The 15,853-nt window shown below is 41.9% G+C and overlaps 1 protein-coding gene across 1 annotated transcript in view; it reads left to right on the top strand.

Moving 5' to 3' along the window:
• Window positions 1–15,853, top strand: part of LOC126272881 (transient receptor potential cation channel subfamily A member 1) — a 217,185-nt gene that overhangs the window by 6,285 nt on the left and 195,047 nt on the right. Inside the window, exons 3-4 of the mRNA XM_049976161.1 lie at window positions 6,216–6,306; window positions 11,337–11,532. Of these exons, the coding sequence (XP_049832118.1) occupies window positions 6,216–6,306; window positions 11,337–11,532 (287 nt within the window). The remainder of the gene's footprint in view (window positions 1–6,215; window positions 6,307–11,336; window positions 11,533–15,853) is intronic.

A 15,853-nucleotide genomic window follows, 5' to 3' on the forward strand; every position in this document is an offset into this window, starting at 1 on the left:
GTGTGGGTGGAGGTTATACTTAACAGCCGAATTAAGTTAATAATTGGCTCCTTCTACCGACCCCCAGACTCCGATGATACAGTTGCGGAACAGTTCAGAGAAAGTTTGAGTCTCGTAACAAATAAATACCCCACTCATACGGTTATAGTTGGTGGGGACTTCAACCTACCCTCGGTATGTTGGCAAAAATACTTGTTCAAAACCGGTGGTAGGCACAAAACGTCTTCCGAGATTGTCCTAAATGCATTCTCCGAAAATTATTTAGAGCAGTTAGTCCACGAACCCACGCGAATTGTAAATGGTTGCGAAAACACACTTGACCTCTTGGCCACAAACAATCCAGAGCTGATAGAGAGCATCATGACTGATACAGGGATTAGTGATCACAAGGTCATTGTAGCTAGGCTCAATACCATTTCTTCCAAATCCATCAGAAACAAACGCAAAATAATTTTATTTAAAAAAGCGGATAAAGTACCACTAGAAGCCTTCCTAAAAGACAATTTCCATTCCTTCCGAACTGACTATGCGAATGTAGACGAGATGTGGCTCAAATTCAAAGATATAGTAGCAACAGCAATTGAGATATTCATACCTCATAAATTGGTAAGAGATGGAACGGATCCCCCGTGGTACACAAAAAAGGTCCGAACGCTGTTGCAGAGGCAACGGAAAAAGCATGCGAAGTTCAGAAGAACGCGAAATCCTGAAGATGGGCTAAAATTTACAGACGCGCGAAATTTGGCACGTACTTCGATGCGAGATGCCTTTAATAGGTTCCACAACGAAACATTGTCTCGAAATTTGGTAGAAAATCCGAAGAAATTCTGGTCGTATGTAAAGTACACAAGCGGCAAGACGCAGTCAATACCTTCGCTGCGCAGTGCCGATGGTACTGTTATCGACGACTGCGCCGCTAAAGCGGAGTTATTGAACGCAGTTTTCCGAAATTCCTTCACCAGGGAAGACGAATGGAATATTCCAGAATTTGAAACACGAACATCTGCTAGCATGAGTTTCTTAGAAGTAGATACCTTAGGGGTTGCGAAGCAACTCAAATCGCTTGATACGGGCAAGTCTTCAGGTCCAGATTGTATACCGATTAGGTTCCTTTCAGATTACGCTGATACTATAGCTCCCTACTTAGCACTCATATACAACCGCTCGCTCACCGATAGATCTGTACCTACAGATTGGAAAATTGCGCAGGTCGCACCAGTGTTCAAGAAGGGTAGTAGGAGTAATCCATTTAACTACAGACCTATATCATTGACGTCGGTTTGCAGTAGGGTTTTGGAGCATATACTGTATTCAAACATTATGAATCACCTCGAAGGGAACGATCTATTGACACGTAATCAGCATGGCTTCAGAAAACATCGCTCTTGTGCAACGCAGCTAGCTCTTTATTCGCACGAAGTAATGGCCGCTATCGACAGGGGGTCTCAAGTTGATTCCGTATTTCTAGATTTCCGGAAAGCTTTTGACACCGTTCCTCACAAGCGACTTCTAATCAAGCTGCGGAGCTATGGGGTATCGTCTCAGTTGTGTGACTGGATTCGTGATTTCCTGTCAGGAAGGTCGCAGTTCGTAGTAATAGACGGCAAATCATCGAGTAAAACTGAAGTGATATCAGGTGTTCCCCAGGGAAGCGTCCTGGGACCTCTACTGTTCCTGATCTATATAAATGACCTGGGTGACAATCTGAGCAGTTCTCTTAGGTTGTTCGCAGATGATGCTGTAATTTACCGTCTAGTAAGGTCATCCGAAGACCAGTATCAGCTGCAAAGCGATTTAGAAAAGATTGCTGTATGGTGTGTCAGGTGGCAGTTGACGCTAAATAACGAAAAGTGTGAGATGATCCACATGAGTTCCAAAAGAAATCCGTTGGAATTCGATTACTCGATAAATAGTACAATTCTCAAGGCTGTCAATTCAACTAAGTACCTGGGTGTTAAAATTACAAACAACTTCAGTTGGAAGGACCACATAGATAATATTGTCGGGAAGGCGAGCCAAAGGTTGCGTTTCATTGGCAGGACACTTAGAAGATGCAACAAGTCCACTAAAGAGACAGCTTACACTACACTCGTTCGTCCTCTGTTAGAATATTGCTGCGCGGTGTGGGATCCTTACCAGGTGGGATTGACGGAGGACATCGAGAGGGTGCAAAGAAGGGCAGCTCGTTTTGTATTATCGCGTTATAGGGGAGAGAGTGTGGCAGATATGATACACGAGTTGGGATGGAAGTCATTACAGCATAGACGTTTTTCGTCGCGGCGAGACCTTTTTACGAAATTTCAGTCACCAACTTTCTCTTCCGAATGCGAAAATATTTTGTTGAGCCCAACCTACATAGGTAGGAATGATCATCAAAATAAAATAAGAGAAATCAGAGCTCGAACAGAAAGGTTTAGGTGTTCGTTTTTCCCGCTCGCTGTTCGGGAGTGGAATAGTAGAGAGATAGTATGATTGTGGTTCGATGAACCCTCTGCCAAGCACTTAAATGTGAATTGCAGAGTAGTCATGTAGATGTAGAATGTTGCAGCTAGATGCCTATGTGTGTATTTCTGCTACAACTAAAAAGTGGCTTGAAGATGAAGATATCGATGTCTTGCCCTGGCGTGCACGTAACCCAGATTTGAACCTCATAGAAAACATCTGAGGAATACTTTCAGGGCGTGTTTTTCGCAATGGGTGGAAATTTGAGGCTGTATGTGAGTGGAAAGAATGATACCAGAAGAGTAGGCGCCAGTTTCTTTGCATGAACTACGAACGCTCACAAAATCAATTCCAAAGAAAATGTTTGGAGTAATTACAAAGAACGGAGGTTGGAAAAAGTGATAACAGTGGAATAACATGACAGAACAGTGAGTGTCTTTATACGAATTTCCGCACAAGAAATGCAAACTCGTCTTATAAAAGAAACTATGAGATTCAGTCATGATTGTTTATGTCTTATATGTATCTACTACTTTCATAATAAATTCGATACATGTATTGTTCAGACACTGTGCTATTGCTTTCGTGGAACTCTGCCTCTATACTGATTTCCACTACTGCATGCCTTGGACCACTGCCTAAGGTTCGTAAATCAAAAATCTCCGATTACACAAATATCACCCGTCAAAGCCTGCATTTTATGATTAAACGTGGCACCTGGTCCTTTCCCGCTCACATACCGCGGCAGAGACTAAAATGACATGTGTAAACTTTATCATTATCTCATTTGCATGGTAGGGACACAACAGCAAACGAATCACCTTGGATATTCACATAAGACGTTTTGTTTAAAGCGTTGATGCTACAGGAGGACAATTTCCTGCTAGTTGTACGTTAAGATTGGCGTGACTCCTGACAAAGACTATTCGTACGTAACGAAGCAATTAACACTGTGAAGCAGTATACTGTATAGTCTTGTGGTCCAGCACAGAGTAGTTATTAAAAAATTAGTTTGTTGCCTTTCCTGATTCTAGACTGACACGTGATTCATTTAAATCGTAGGAAATGTTTACAAAGCCTGATTCAAATCCCGTTCTAGACAGCAGTTTCCAATATTTTCCTAGCATACGTATGATAACTTCCCATCAAACTTTTACACGGTGTATTTGTAATTCAGACTTTCAATTGCCAGTAGCTGCCAGACGTATGCGACAAATGCCTGTCTGAGAACAACAGAAATGACAAATGAGCTGTCAAGACATCTGCCTGCTCTCCCAAATCGATAGTGACTCAAGACATCTGCCTGCTCTCCCAAATCGATAGTGACCCTATACTGCTGCAGAATATACAGAATTCTTCACTATTATAGGTCAGTTTTGACGAAAGAGACGAGTACAGAACAATGAAATAGGCAAAAAATCCCAATAAACGTATGTCTGGAAACCAATAGTTTCACCGATACGACATAAGCACAAGGGCAGTCACGCCAATGTTACAACATTGGTCATCTGTAAGGCAACGTCTGAATCGAAAACCCGTAAGGGAGGACTAAATTTCAAATCGATAAACTGCTCTCGTTTGATTTTATCATCATTCTAGCTACTTAAGTAGTATGAGAAGGGCTTCTACAAAAAGAGTAATGGTCGCAGCTCACCAACACTATGGCCTCCCAGGTCCGCAACTCGAACCTGTTGAAGTTTTTTGTGTGGTAAAATTTAAAAGCTTGGTGTATTCCAGTCCTGTTCATACTCTCGATGAACTTCAGGAGCAATCTGTGTAGTAGTCAATACATTAGGAAAAATATGAGACTCTTGAACATATACAGCCATGTACGGGCACCATACAGAATAAGGACTGATAATAAGACGAAGAAAGACGAAAGTAATGAGAAGGAGCAGAAGTGAGAATAGCGAGAAATTTAAAAAATATATATATTCACGAAGTAGATGTTAAAGAATTCTGATACCTTGGAAGCAAAATAACAAACAATGGACCAAGCAAGGAAGAGATAAAAAGCGGACTAGCGCAGACAAAAAAAAGCGTTCCTGGACACGAGAAGCCTACTAGTATTAAACATAGGTCTTAATCTGAGAATGCAATTTCTGAGAATGAACATTTGGAGCATAGCATTGTGTGGTAATGAATCATGGACTATAGGAAAACTGGAATGGAAGAGAGTCGAACATGTCGAAGATTGTCGAAAATTGGGTGGACCCACAAAGTGAGGTATAAGGAAGTTCTCCACAGAATCTGTGAAGAATGGAATATACAGAGGACACTGACAAGAATGGATCAGACGACACAACATATTTTAAGACATCAGGGAATAACTTCCATTGTACTAGAGGGAGCTGCAGGGGGTCAAAACTGTAGATGAAGGCAGAGAATTAAGACTGTCCTGCACGATAGTCACGTTGTGTGCAAATTATTGGCCTTCCAAATGAATCTGCTTTGCAGTGCACCTAATACATCAGGGGTAAGAAACGGTTTGCTGGGTCTCAACATATAGGCTGCCCTGCATGACAGATGTGATTTGGAAGCAGCATCGACCTGCGTCATTGAAATGTGTTGCAAGGTTACAAGTGCCAATGAGGGTTAAGAGGGACAGAAGGGGCGGGGGGGGGGGGGGGGATGGACAGAGTGAAGGGGAGGAATAAATGGATGGAGAGAGGGAAGGAGGGGGAGATGCATGAGACAGGTGGAAGGTGTAAAGGGACACTAGGCAGGTGGGAAAGGAAGAGAGGAAACAATGATGGAAACGGAGAGGGGGAGGACGATATGGCCAGATGGAGGGGAGGAAGACATGGCCAGAGAGAGAGTGAAAGAAATGGACAAACATGGGGGGGGGGGGGGACGAAGTGATAGACAGAAGGAGTAAGAAGTGGGCGCAGATGGAGGGGGGGGGGGGGCGAACCAGTGCGGTAAAGACTGTTATAACAAAAAATTTAGTTTTTGGATTCTTGGTCTCTCTGTTACAAGGTGTTCATGTACTCAGTCGTAATAATCCATTTGTTTCTGGACTTATGTTTATTAGGATAAGTTGCTTTTTTCATTGTGGACTATTCACCCTTTTCACTGTTCGTATAATAGCTGAACATCCTAGATAAAAGAACTGCTTTGAATACTATTTACCTTCACTTTTAATACGTTAGTATTCCTTCCCTTTACGTATACTCTATCTGTATGTTCTGTACCAGTATATGTTTCAGTTTTTGCATAGATGCACCTAATCAATTGCTTTTTCGCTTTGCAATTAATGTGAATCATTAAAGAATTGAACCTCCACAGGTTCAGGTATTGAATTTGTCTAACCCTCCTTCGACATTCATGTGTCCCCATTGATGTAAAGAAAGACTAAATAACTTGTTTGGATGGCTATATATCCTTATTCTAAGCCGTCTGTAGTTAGTTGAATGAACGTAGAACTATGTAATTACAATGTCTACATACCTACCTTCACATTTTGCAAACCTCTTATATGCGTAAATCAATTTACTTAATTCAGCGGTAAAGAAACATTTTTCGTTGGTCATCATAAGTTTCTTACGAACGTTTCCCTTTCTTTTATCAGAGTTGTATCATCAGCTAAGAATAAATAGCTCAAAACGAATCGACAGAGTTTCAGATGAACTCCAAGATAAAATAACATATGTAATGGAAGACAGAAATATTTCTGTCGGGTTAAACGAAATAATTTTTGTTGTCCCATCATTCAGTTCACATGTTTAGTTAGAATCTAGATAAAGAAGTCTAACTAGCAAATTTATTTTCAGATCTTAATATCAGGGACCACGTAGGCAACACACCGCTTCATGTGGCGATTGAACATAACGCACTGGACGCTGTTGATTACCTTCTTCAATGGTAAGTTACAAACAAAACTCTATTATGTAGGTGCATGTGTCTGCTTCATGATGGGTTTAGCTAGTTGTCAGGTATACTACGTCTCACAATCATGGATTGTGTGCAACAATTTTTTGTAACATTGTTATCTTGTTACAGTTATATTGTTAATCAATCAAATAAAAGGAAGCAAAATTCCTGGCAACCTACTACGTGACAACTGTTTTCAGTGCGAAATATATCGAATTTTTAAATTTTTGTCTGTATTGTCATCTAAAAATTAGACTTCCCCAGAAGCGAATTATAATTTGCGGCGCGTACGGTGTCGTGCAATGATAATCATTTTGGATTACATTCTGAACTGCTGGTTGTCGTACCTCCCGATTTGCTTTAGAGGGAGCTCTGTTGAAACTAGGGTCGGCTCGAACGGCAAAGAACAGTTTCTCTTCATCAGAATAATCTCAAACGTACGAATATCGTTAACCAATTGTGGCTGAAGGTAATGCGCCCTAAATAAATCATTAATTAGGAAGTGGGAAAGATCTGAAATAATGATACATTAAGCAAAACGAACGAGCAATATATTTCTCGATACATAAATAAAAAGAGTAAGCATAAAAAAGTTACATGTCACTGTTCTAGTGTGAATTCGTGTCTGACGCATTGGCAACAGCAAGTTATTTAGAAATCTACTTTCCTCAACGACAGAGCAATTCTTGTTTCCGAGCGAATGAAGCCTTTAGCTTCCTGCAAGATTCTTAAGCAATATGAATTAATTTGTTTGAGTAGAATTAATTTCTACAAAAGGGTAAATTTAATGTGCACGAAACGAAGAATTAACGTAGGAAACCAGCCACATCACCCATAATTTCTTAAGTGTATAAGTGGATTACTTTTTTATTATAATTTCTTTTAGATGGGGCTTTCTGAGAAAAGCACCATTGGCGATGAATGCCATCACACTTCTTAACATACTAGAGACTGGACTTTACCCATTCACTTAACAATCCTAGTACTCCGCATAACATTTTTTTTCTTGCGTTTGCTCTCAGTGTGTCGGAATGCCGTGCAGAACTGAAATTAAAATTCGGCAAACTATTTACCCCTTTAAGAAAAGAAAAAGAAAGTACTGAAAGCATAAGAAACCTCTTAAAGAGATTCGATAGACAAAGAGCGCGCCACAACAATCTATATGAAAGTTAATTTCAGGCTTCGCAATTATTATTCATTCCCACAAAAGAAAGACGGTAAAAATTATGGTATAAAGTTCTCTCAGCATCTGATATTGAGTTCATGAATTTATTTTTTGTGTTATTGAATCTTTTTTCATTTGGTCATATGTGCCATAATGTACCAAGAAAGTCGTAAAAGAAAATATAATACGCTAATAAAATATAGAACTAAGAAATTTATGAATATTCTAACACTAAAAGTAATAATAAACATACAGTACTGTATGAAACTTCCTGGCAGATTAAAACTGTGTGCCCGACCGAGACTCGAACTAGGGACCTTTGCCTTTCGCGGGCAAGTGCTCTACCATCTGAGCTACCGAAGCACGACTCACGCCCGGTACTCACAGCTGTACTTCTGCCGGTATCCGTCTCCTACCTTCCAAACTTTACAGAAGCTCTCCTGCGAACCTTACAGGAGTGCTAGTTCTGCAAGGTTCGCAAGAGAGCTTCTGTAAAGTTTGGAAGGTAGGAGACGGATACTGGCAGAAGTAAAGCTGTGAGTACCGGGCGTGAGTCGTGCTTCGGTTCCTCAGATGGTAGAGCACTTGCCCGCGAAAGGCAAAGGTCCCGAGATCGAGTCTCGGTCGGGCACACAGTTTTAATCTGCCAGGAAGTTTCATATCAGCGCATACTCCGCTGCAGAGTGAAAATCTCATTCTGGATGCAGTACTGTAATCTAATTTATTTTATAAATTTCAATGGTGCGCAGGGGAAGGGGTAATTATTGGGCCAGGGTCTGTTGGTAGGAAAATTACCGCATTCATCCGTAACTATTTTGGGAAACCATCGAGATGGATTGCTGTATTAGATAAACAGCAATGCCTCTGCGACGCGCATGGCGTCGTCGCTGGCGGCCCAGTGTACCTGTCTATCGCAGCTTGAAGGCTATTGATATTGACCTTGCTGGTCAATTTAATAAGCAGCACTTCATTGGAGGCCCCAATGTGTTTCGTGGACTGCATCTGAACTTTACCTGTGATGTACAGGCATTGTTTGGAGGTAGTACTTGGCTCACACTTGCTGTTGTGTGGGGCAATCACGCAGATTATGGTGGCCTTGAAGCTTTTCCTGATGCAAATATTCTCACTTGCAATGCCTCTGCGACGCGCATGGCGTCGTCGCTGGCGGCCCAGTGTACCTGTCTATCGCAGCTTGAAGGCTATTGATATTGACCTTGCTGGTCAATTTAATAAGCAGCAGTTGATTGGAGGCCCCAATGTATTTCGTGGACTGCATCTGAACTTTACCTGTGATGTACAGGCATTGTTTGGAGGTAGTACTTGGCTCACACTTGCTGTTGTGTGGGGCAATCACGCAGATTATGGTGGCCTTGAAGCTTTTCCTGATGCAAATATTCTCACTTGCAATGCCTCTGCGACGCGCATGGCGTCGTCGCTGGCGGCCCAGTGTACCTGTCTATCGCAGCTTGAAGGCTATTGATATTGACCTTGCTGGTCAATTTAATAAGCAGCAGTTGATTGGAGGCCCCAATGTGTTTCGTGGACTGCATCTGAACTTTACCTGTGATGTACAGGCATTGTTTGGAGGTAGTACTTGGCTCACACTTGCTGTTGTGTGGGGTAATGACGCAGATTATGGTGGCCTTGAAGCTTTTCCTGATGCAAATATTCTCACTTGGAAGACATGGAGTATTTCCGAGACTACAGGACTGTTGGCTAAAGTGCCTTATGGTACTCTAGTTCCAAGCATGCCATTTGTTTTGAGTACGAGGAAGAAGAAGAAATTAAACGCTGATGAGTACTTGTTTATATGGGCCAAAGTTGGTAATGGCAATTGTAAAATAAAGATTAACGGCGATTGTATGATATGTTATAGACAATAAAAATCCTTATCTCCTTTCCTTAATTCCTTTCTAAAAAAAAACATTGAATATTTGAGGAAGTGCTTGATAATGTTTGTTGCAAAGCGCTGCATGCTTTTATGAGCAATATTTAAGGATATGCTCGTCATATAACATTCGTTGAAAGGGTGCTGACTTTCTCTTAAAAAAAGTTGCATGTTGTCAACCACATATCAGAGGGCAGACGTACTGTGGTGTCGATGTAAGAACACCACGTAAGGTTGGCATAGTTCGCGTTTTGGCATAAAAATATTCTTTCTGCCTGAACTCTGTTGCCACAAAATACGACATAAAACAGAAAGCATGCAAAGTGCACATAATTGAAGCTCCTGGTTTTGACTGTGAAGGAAAGTCTAATCCTAAACATACCTGCTTTCATTTTCTGTAAAGACATGCCACAACAAAGACTGAAGTTACGATAAATTGCTGAAGTGGTTTTAGAAATACAAGACTGTATTGGGCGCCCAAAATTGCTGAAGTGGTTTTAGAAATACAAGACTGTATTGGGCGCCCAACCACAATTCAGATGTGTGTCTATCACCAGCTCTCTTTCACGTCTTTATATAGCTGGAATATATCATGAATTCCACTGATATTAGACGGTAGGGTGGTGGAGAAGCTTTTTCAGTAACCAATCCTGCTTCCTGTGGTACGTTACAGGTATAATTTACGTAGTCATCCGAATAATTCTGCAGATAATGTACATATAAACAGAAGGATACTAAATAAACAAATCACCAAGTTCTTACAAGATGGACGACGACAGCCGTGATCAACGAATGCAGCAATTCATATCATTATAAAATTAGTGAATTCTTAAACTGTTGGAAAAATTATCCAGTATTTGTGGTTGAATTGATTTGGTTGAATGAGCCACTATAAAATAACAGAGTCTATTAAGATCATAATAGGACACGCCCCACAGTTTGGAAAAGATATTTTCATTTTATACTTATGTGCTGCGCAGCCTACACTGCAGCCGAGATAGCTCGTGTGTAAATGCACCGCTGGTGTGGAGATAGGCCGCTCACCGTATCCCTCCAGGTATGACCCGGGCAGGCTGTGACACGACGGTTGGGTGTGTTACATTACGACAATTCTGTCTCTATCGACTCCACGAATTTAACGACATTTATTTCATTTACTGGCACTTTAAAGAAGCGGAAAAGCACGTGTTCGATCAGAACATTTAATGTTATCGTATCAGCAACAGTACGGACTATTACTTAAAACATTGTTCGTGCCAGCTCTGTTTAAATAACACGTTTCAGCAGTATTCCGCACACCACCACACGACATTGATCGGTTCACACTGAAACTTTAAAGCGAACATTCGCGGCACGGGTAATGATATCGAAAGTGAATTAACAATCTCATCCGAACAATGCCGGCAAGCACATCGTCTCAGCTCCGTTCGACTCGACTGCGGATTTCACACTCTTCTCCCTCCACTAGACTGTCACACTTAAGCGCTCTTGCCCAGCAGCAACAATCACGCATTATTTAAAGCATTGTCGACGTGCAGCGATTACTTTGGAATTCTAGCTCGCCAAAACCGGAGTGGTAGCTGCAATACAGACTCCGCGGTGTCGGAGATCGATAAAGTTTCCACCAGATCTTACACGTAATGGCAAATACCTTAACATGTGAGGAAAAAGTATTCTCAAAAGGAGATGGAACAGCGGCTGGTCGATATGTCTCAAACCTTCAAGACGACGGCGTCTCGATGTCTCGATTAAAACTATAGCTGCTTATTTATTCATTTAATTACATGGTGTTTCGTAAACACAATTTCCCCATTCTCCCAAAGTTGTTCACTTAATTTTATATACAAAAAAAACATTGTCATAGGCGACAATGGGCGCCCAGTAGTTTTTTGCTCCCTAAAGCAAAACAATACAAATTAGGAGACAACAGAATGGTTGTTAGTTGTCGGTGTTGTGTTTTCGCTGCAGCGGAGTGGACACGAGTGTGCTGAACGACAAGAAGCAGGCGCCCATCCACCTGGCGACAGAGCTGAACAAGGTGCCCGTGCTGGAGGTGATGGCCAAGCACAAGGAGCGCATCGACATCCAGCAGGGCGGCGAGCACGGCCGCACCGCGCTACACCTCGCCGCCATCTACGACCACGAGGAGTGCGCCAGGATCCTGGTGAGTCGCTGCACTCTACTGTACACCTTACCACTGTTTCGCACACGTGCTTCGTTCTTCTTATTACCACTTTTACGCTGACGACCTCCAATTTCATCTAAGCGCCAGACCTAAGAGAACAGCTTTTGCCTGACCAAACGTACGTGGACACCTTTGTGTAATACGGAATTGATCACTAGGTGTCACGAAAGGCGGATCCTCCAGCACAAAATGACATGATGAGTGCTGTGCTGGAAGTAGAGAAGCAGTAACCGCAGGATGGGTCTGCCAGCAGATTTCAGTGACTTCAAAGGTGGACTAGTCATTGGGGCTCACCTACATCTACATGGTTTCTCTGCAATTCACACATAAGTGTCTGGCAGAGGGTTCATCGAACCATTTTCATACTACTTCTCTACCACTCCGTTCGAGCTCTTATTTCTCTTATTTTATTATGATGATCATTTCTCCCTTCGTAGGTGGGTGTCAACAAAGTATTTACGCGTTCGGAAGAGAAAGTTGGTGACTGAAATTTCGTAAATAGATCTCGCCGCAAAGAAAACCGCCTTTGTTTCATTGACTGCCACCCCAACTCGCGTATCATATCACTGACACTCTCACCCCTATTGCGCGTTAGCACGAAACGAGCTGCCCTTCTATGCACTTTGTCGATGTCCTCCGTCAGTCCTATCTGGTAAGGATCCCATACTGCACAGCAATATTTCAGCAGAGGACGGACAGTTGTAATTAGGCCGTCTCTTTAGTGGGTTTGTCGCATCTGCTAAGTGTTCTGCCAACAAAGCGCAGTCTTTGTTTTGCCTTCCCCACAATGTTATCTATGTGGTCTTTCCAATTTAAGTTGCTCGTAATTGCAATTCCTAGGTATTTAGTCGAATTGACAGCCCTTGGATTTGAGCGATTTATCGTATACCCAGAATGTATCGGAGTTCTTTTAGTACCCATGTGGATGACCTCGCACTTTTCTTTGTTTAGTACTAATTGCCACTTTTCGCACCATGCAGAAATTCTCTCTAGATCATTTTGTAATTGCAATTGATCGTCTGATGATTTAACTAGACGGTAAGTTACAGCGTCATCTGCAAAAAATCTAAGGAGTCTGCTCAGATTATCACCTAGTTCATTTATATAAATCAGGAACAACAGAGGGCCTATTACACTGTCTTGTGGAACGCCAGATATCACTTCTGTTCTACTCGATGATTTACCGTATATCACTACGAACTGTGACCTCTCTGTGAGGAAATCACGAATCTAGTCACACAACTGAGACGATACTCCATATGCACGCAAATTGATTAATAGTCACTTGTGAGAAACGGAATCAAAAGCCTTCTGGAAATCTAGGAATATGGAATCGATCCCTTGTCGACAGCACTCATTACTTCATGGGAATAAAGAGCTAGCTGTGTTGCACAAGATCGATATTTTCTGAATTCGTGTTGGTTATGTATCAATAAGTCATTGTCTTAATGGTGATTCATAATGTTCGAGTACAGTATATGCTCCAAACTCCTACTGCAAACTGAGGTCAGTGATATAGGTCTGTAATTAAATGGATTACTCCTATTTCGCTTCTTGAACATCGGTGTGACCTGTGCTACTTTCCAGTGTTTAGGAACAGACCTTTTGTCAAGTGAGCGGTTGTATATGATTGCTAAGAAAGGCGCTATTGTGTCTGCATACTCGGAGAGGAACCTGATTGGTATACCGTCTGGGCCGGAAGACTAGCCTTTCTTAAGTGATTTGAATTGTTTCGCAACGCCCAAGATCTCTACTTTTATGTCACTCATGCTAACAGTAACAAACCCATCAGAGAGATTTCAATTCTTCTAAAACTGCCCAAGTCGACTATTGGTGCTGTGATTGTGTAGTGGAAGCTAGAGCAAGATGAGGCAGTGACGGACGGGGACCATCAAACATTGCAGAGGTTGGCTGTAAAAAAATCGCATGAAATCAGGGGAGCCGGCTGTGGTGGCCGAGCGATTCTAGGCGCTTCAGTCCGGAACCGCACGACTGCTACGGTCGCAGGTTCGAATCCTGCCTCAGGCATGGATGTGTGTGACGTCCTTAGGTTAGTTAGGTTTAAGTAGTCCTAAGTTCTAGGGGATTGATGACCTCCGATGTTAAGTCCCATAGTGATCAGAGCCAAATCAGGGGGAAGAATCAGTCGTGAGTTCCAAAGTGTTACCAGCGCTCCAGCTAGCACAACATCTGTGCACAACGAGTTGAGAATAATGAGGAACGATGCTCGAGCTACTCATAATCCACCCATTTCTGTAGTCAATGTTGAACGATGCTGGAGGTGCTGGAAAGAGCGACGCCACTCGCCAGTGGATGAATGATCTGAAGTGGCAATTCAATGGAAGGGTTGGGATTTGGCGAATGCCTGGAGAAAGTTACCTGTCATCACGTGTAGTGCCAACAGTGAAGTGCGGACGAGGTGGTGTTACCGTATGGTCTTTTTTTAAGGCTATATCCCTTACAGCGCTTAATAAAACGCTAAAAGGGAAGGAAATGAACATATTTTACAGCATTGAGTACTGATTATAACAGAGAAATAGTTCTGCATGACAACGTGCACTGTCATAAAGCAGCATCTATGAGGCAATGGCTTGTGGACAATAACATTGCTGACATGAGGTGGTCAGCCCACAGAACCAAGCTGAGTCCAAAAGAACACCTCTGGGACGAGTTGAAACGCCGACTTCGTTCTGGACCCCAGCGTTCAGCATCACTTTCCTTCTCTGGGTCCGGTAGTTCAGGAAGAATGGGCTGCCATTCCCCCACATATTTTCAGACGCCTCACTAAAAGTATCCCCACCAGAGTGCCAGCCGTCATAAAGGCCAAGGGAGGACACACCCAAAATAATGACCACTGATAGCTGTCCTGATGCTTTTGATAACATAATATGTGAATGACAACTTTTTTGCAGTAAAATCCAACATCACGTAAGTGATCTTGATACCAAAATTGGCACAATACGTGGGTCTTAAATTACACTCTAAGAGGTCAAAGAGCACCTTCATAACATCCCAAAAGTTGATGAGCGGACATATTCGTGAAACAGTTCCTCTTAATCGTATTCAGTGGTACAATCAACAAGCAGTAAAAGATCATGGGCGAACATCGAAATGTGGAAGAACAAGCTGTCGTAGCGAGCATAAAATTTCTCTATTGCGTAAATAATATTCAAAAATTTAGAAATATACTGCCACATTCAATTAAACAAGAATCAGTCCAGTCTTCAACCCTGCCAAATCTTTACTACTGTGATGCAGTTCAACACGGCGCATATAGAGAAAACTCCATACGACTCGACCTGGCTATGAACGTTCGCCGCAATATGTGTGTAACTTTCGGTTGTTTGATCACGTCAGCCCTTCCTATGCTCAGTTAGACTCCATGCGACAGGATAAGTGGCGTGATTCTCAGACCCTTGTTGATTTCGTCGGTTTCGTGGTCTGTGGTAACCTCAATACTTCACCTCACACAAATACCTACCATGATTCCATAACTGAAATATCAGATCGATTACTCCAGCAGCTGGGATGTACCTCTGCATAAGACAATTTCTCCATCTCGTTCTCTATTTCTGTCATGCAACCATGGAACAAACTACCCCGTAATCTACATCATATTCGAAACCACTCTGCGTTCAAAGGAGATGAAAGTTTTATCTATTATCATAGGCGTATCTTCGCTCTCGGCATATCCCTTATGTTTTCCTTCACTGCAACCAATGTCACATGGTAAAGTATCCATGCTTCTCTCATCACATGTCATGTGATAATTGAGCATATTATATCTGCTTTCCTTTTGGCCAGTCAACATTTTCTCTAAATTGATTCCTTTTGTACTGCGGCCATACATGTCCATGCGTAATACAGTGTTAATAATAATAATATTTATTACATTCCAGATTTTTATTACTGTATTATTATTATTTGCGGCTAATCCCACTAGGACTATACAAAATACTTAGAAATGGCCATTTGCCTTCCTTCATCCCAATATTTCTTTCATTCTCTTTCTGTGAACTTTCTTCCTCCATTCAGATTATGTTGTTCCAGTCTCCTTCTTGGGTTTTTCCTCTTGGTCAACCACCATTTCTGGGTTTCGGACTCTTTCTGCTGTAGTTCTTAACAATTTTAGATCAGTTTTGATCCCGCCAACTCATTTCATGGGTCCATTAGGGCTTTACTCCTGATGTAAAAAAAAACTCGGCTATTTGTTTTGTAAGTCTGTTTAGGTTCATTCTTTTAATATGTCCATAGAATCTTAACCTGAATTTTCTAATGTCACTACGGATATTTGCGTAGT

The sequence above is a fragment of the Schistocerca gregaria genome, chromosome 1 (assembly GCF_023897955.1).
Source record: "Schistocerca gregaria isolate iqSchGreg1 chromosome 1, iqSchGreg1.2, whole genome shotgun sequence".
NCBI lineage: Eukaryota > Metazoa > Arthropoda > Insecta > Orthoptera > Acrididae > Schistocerca > Schistocerca gregaria.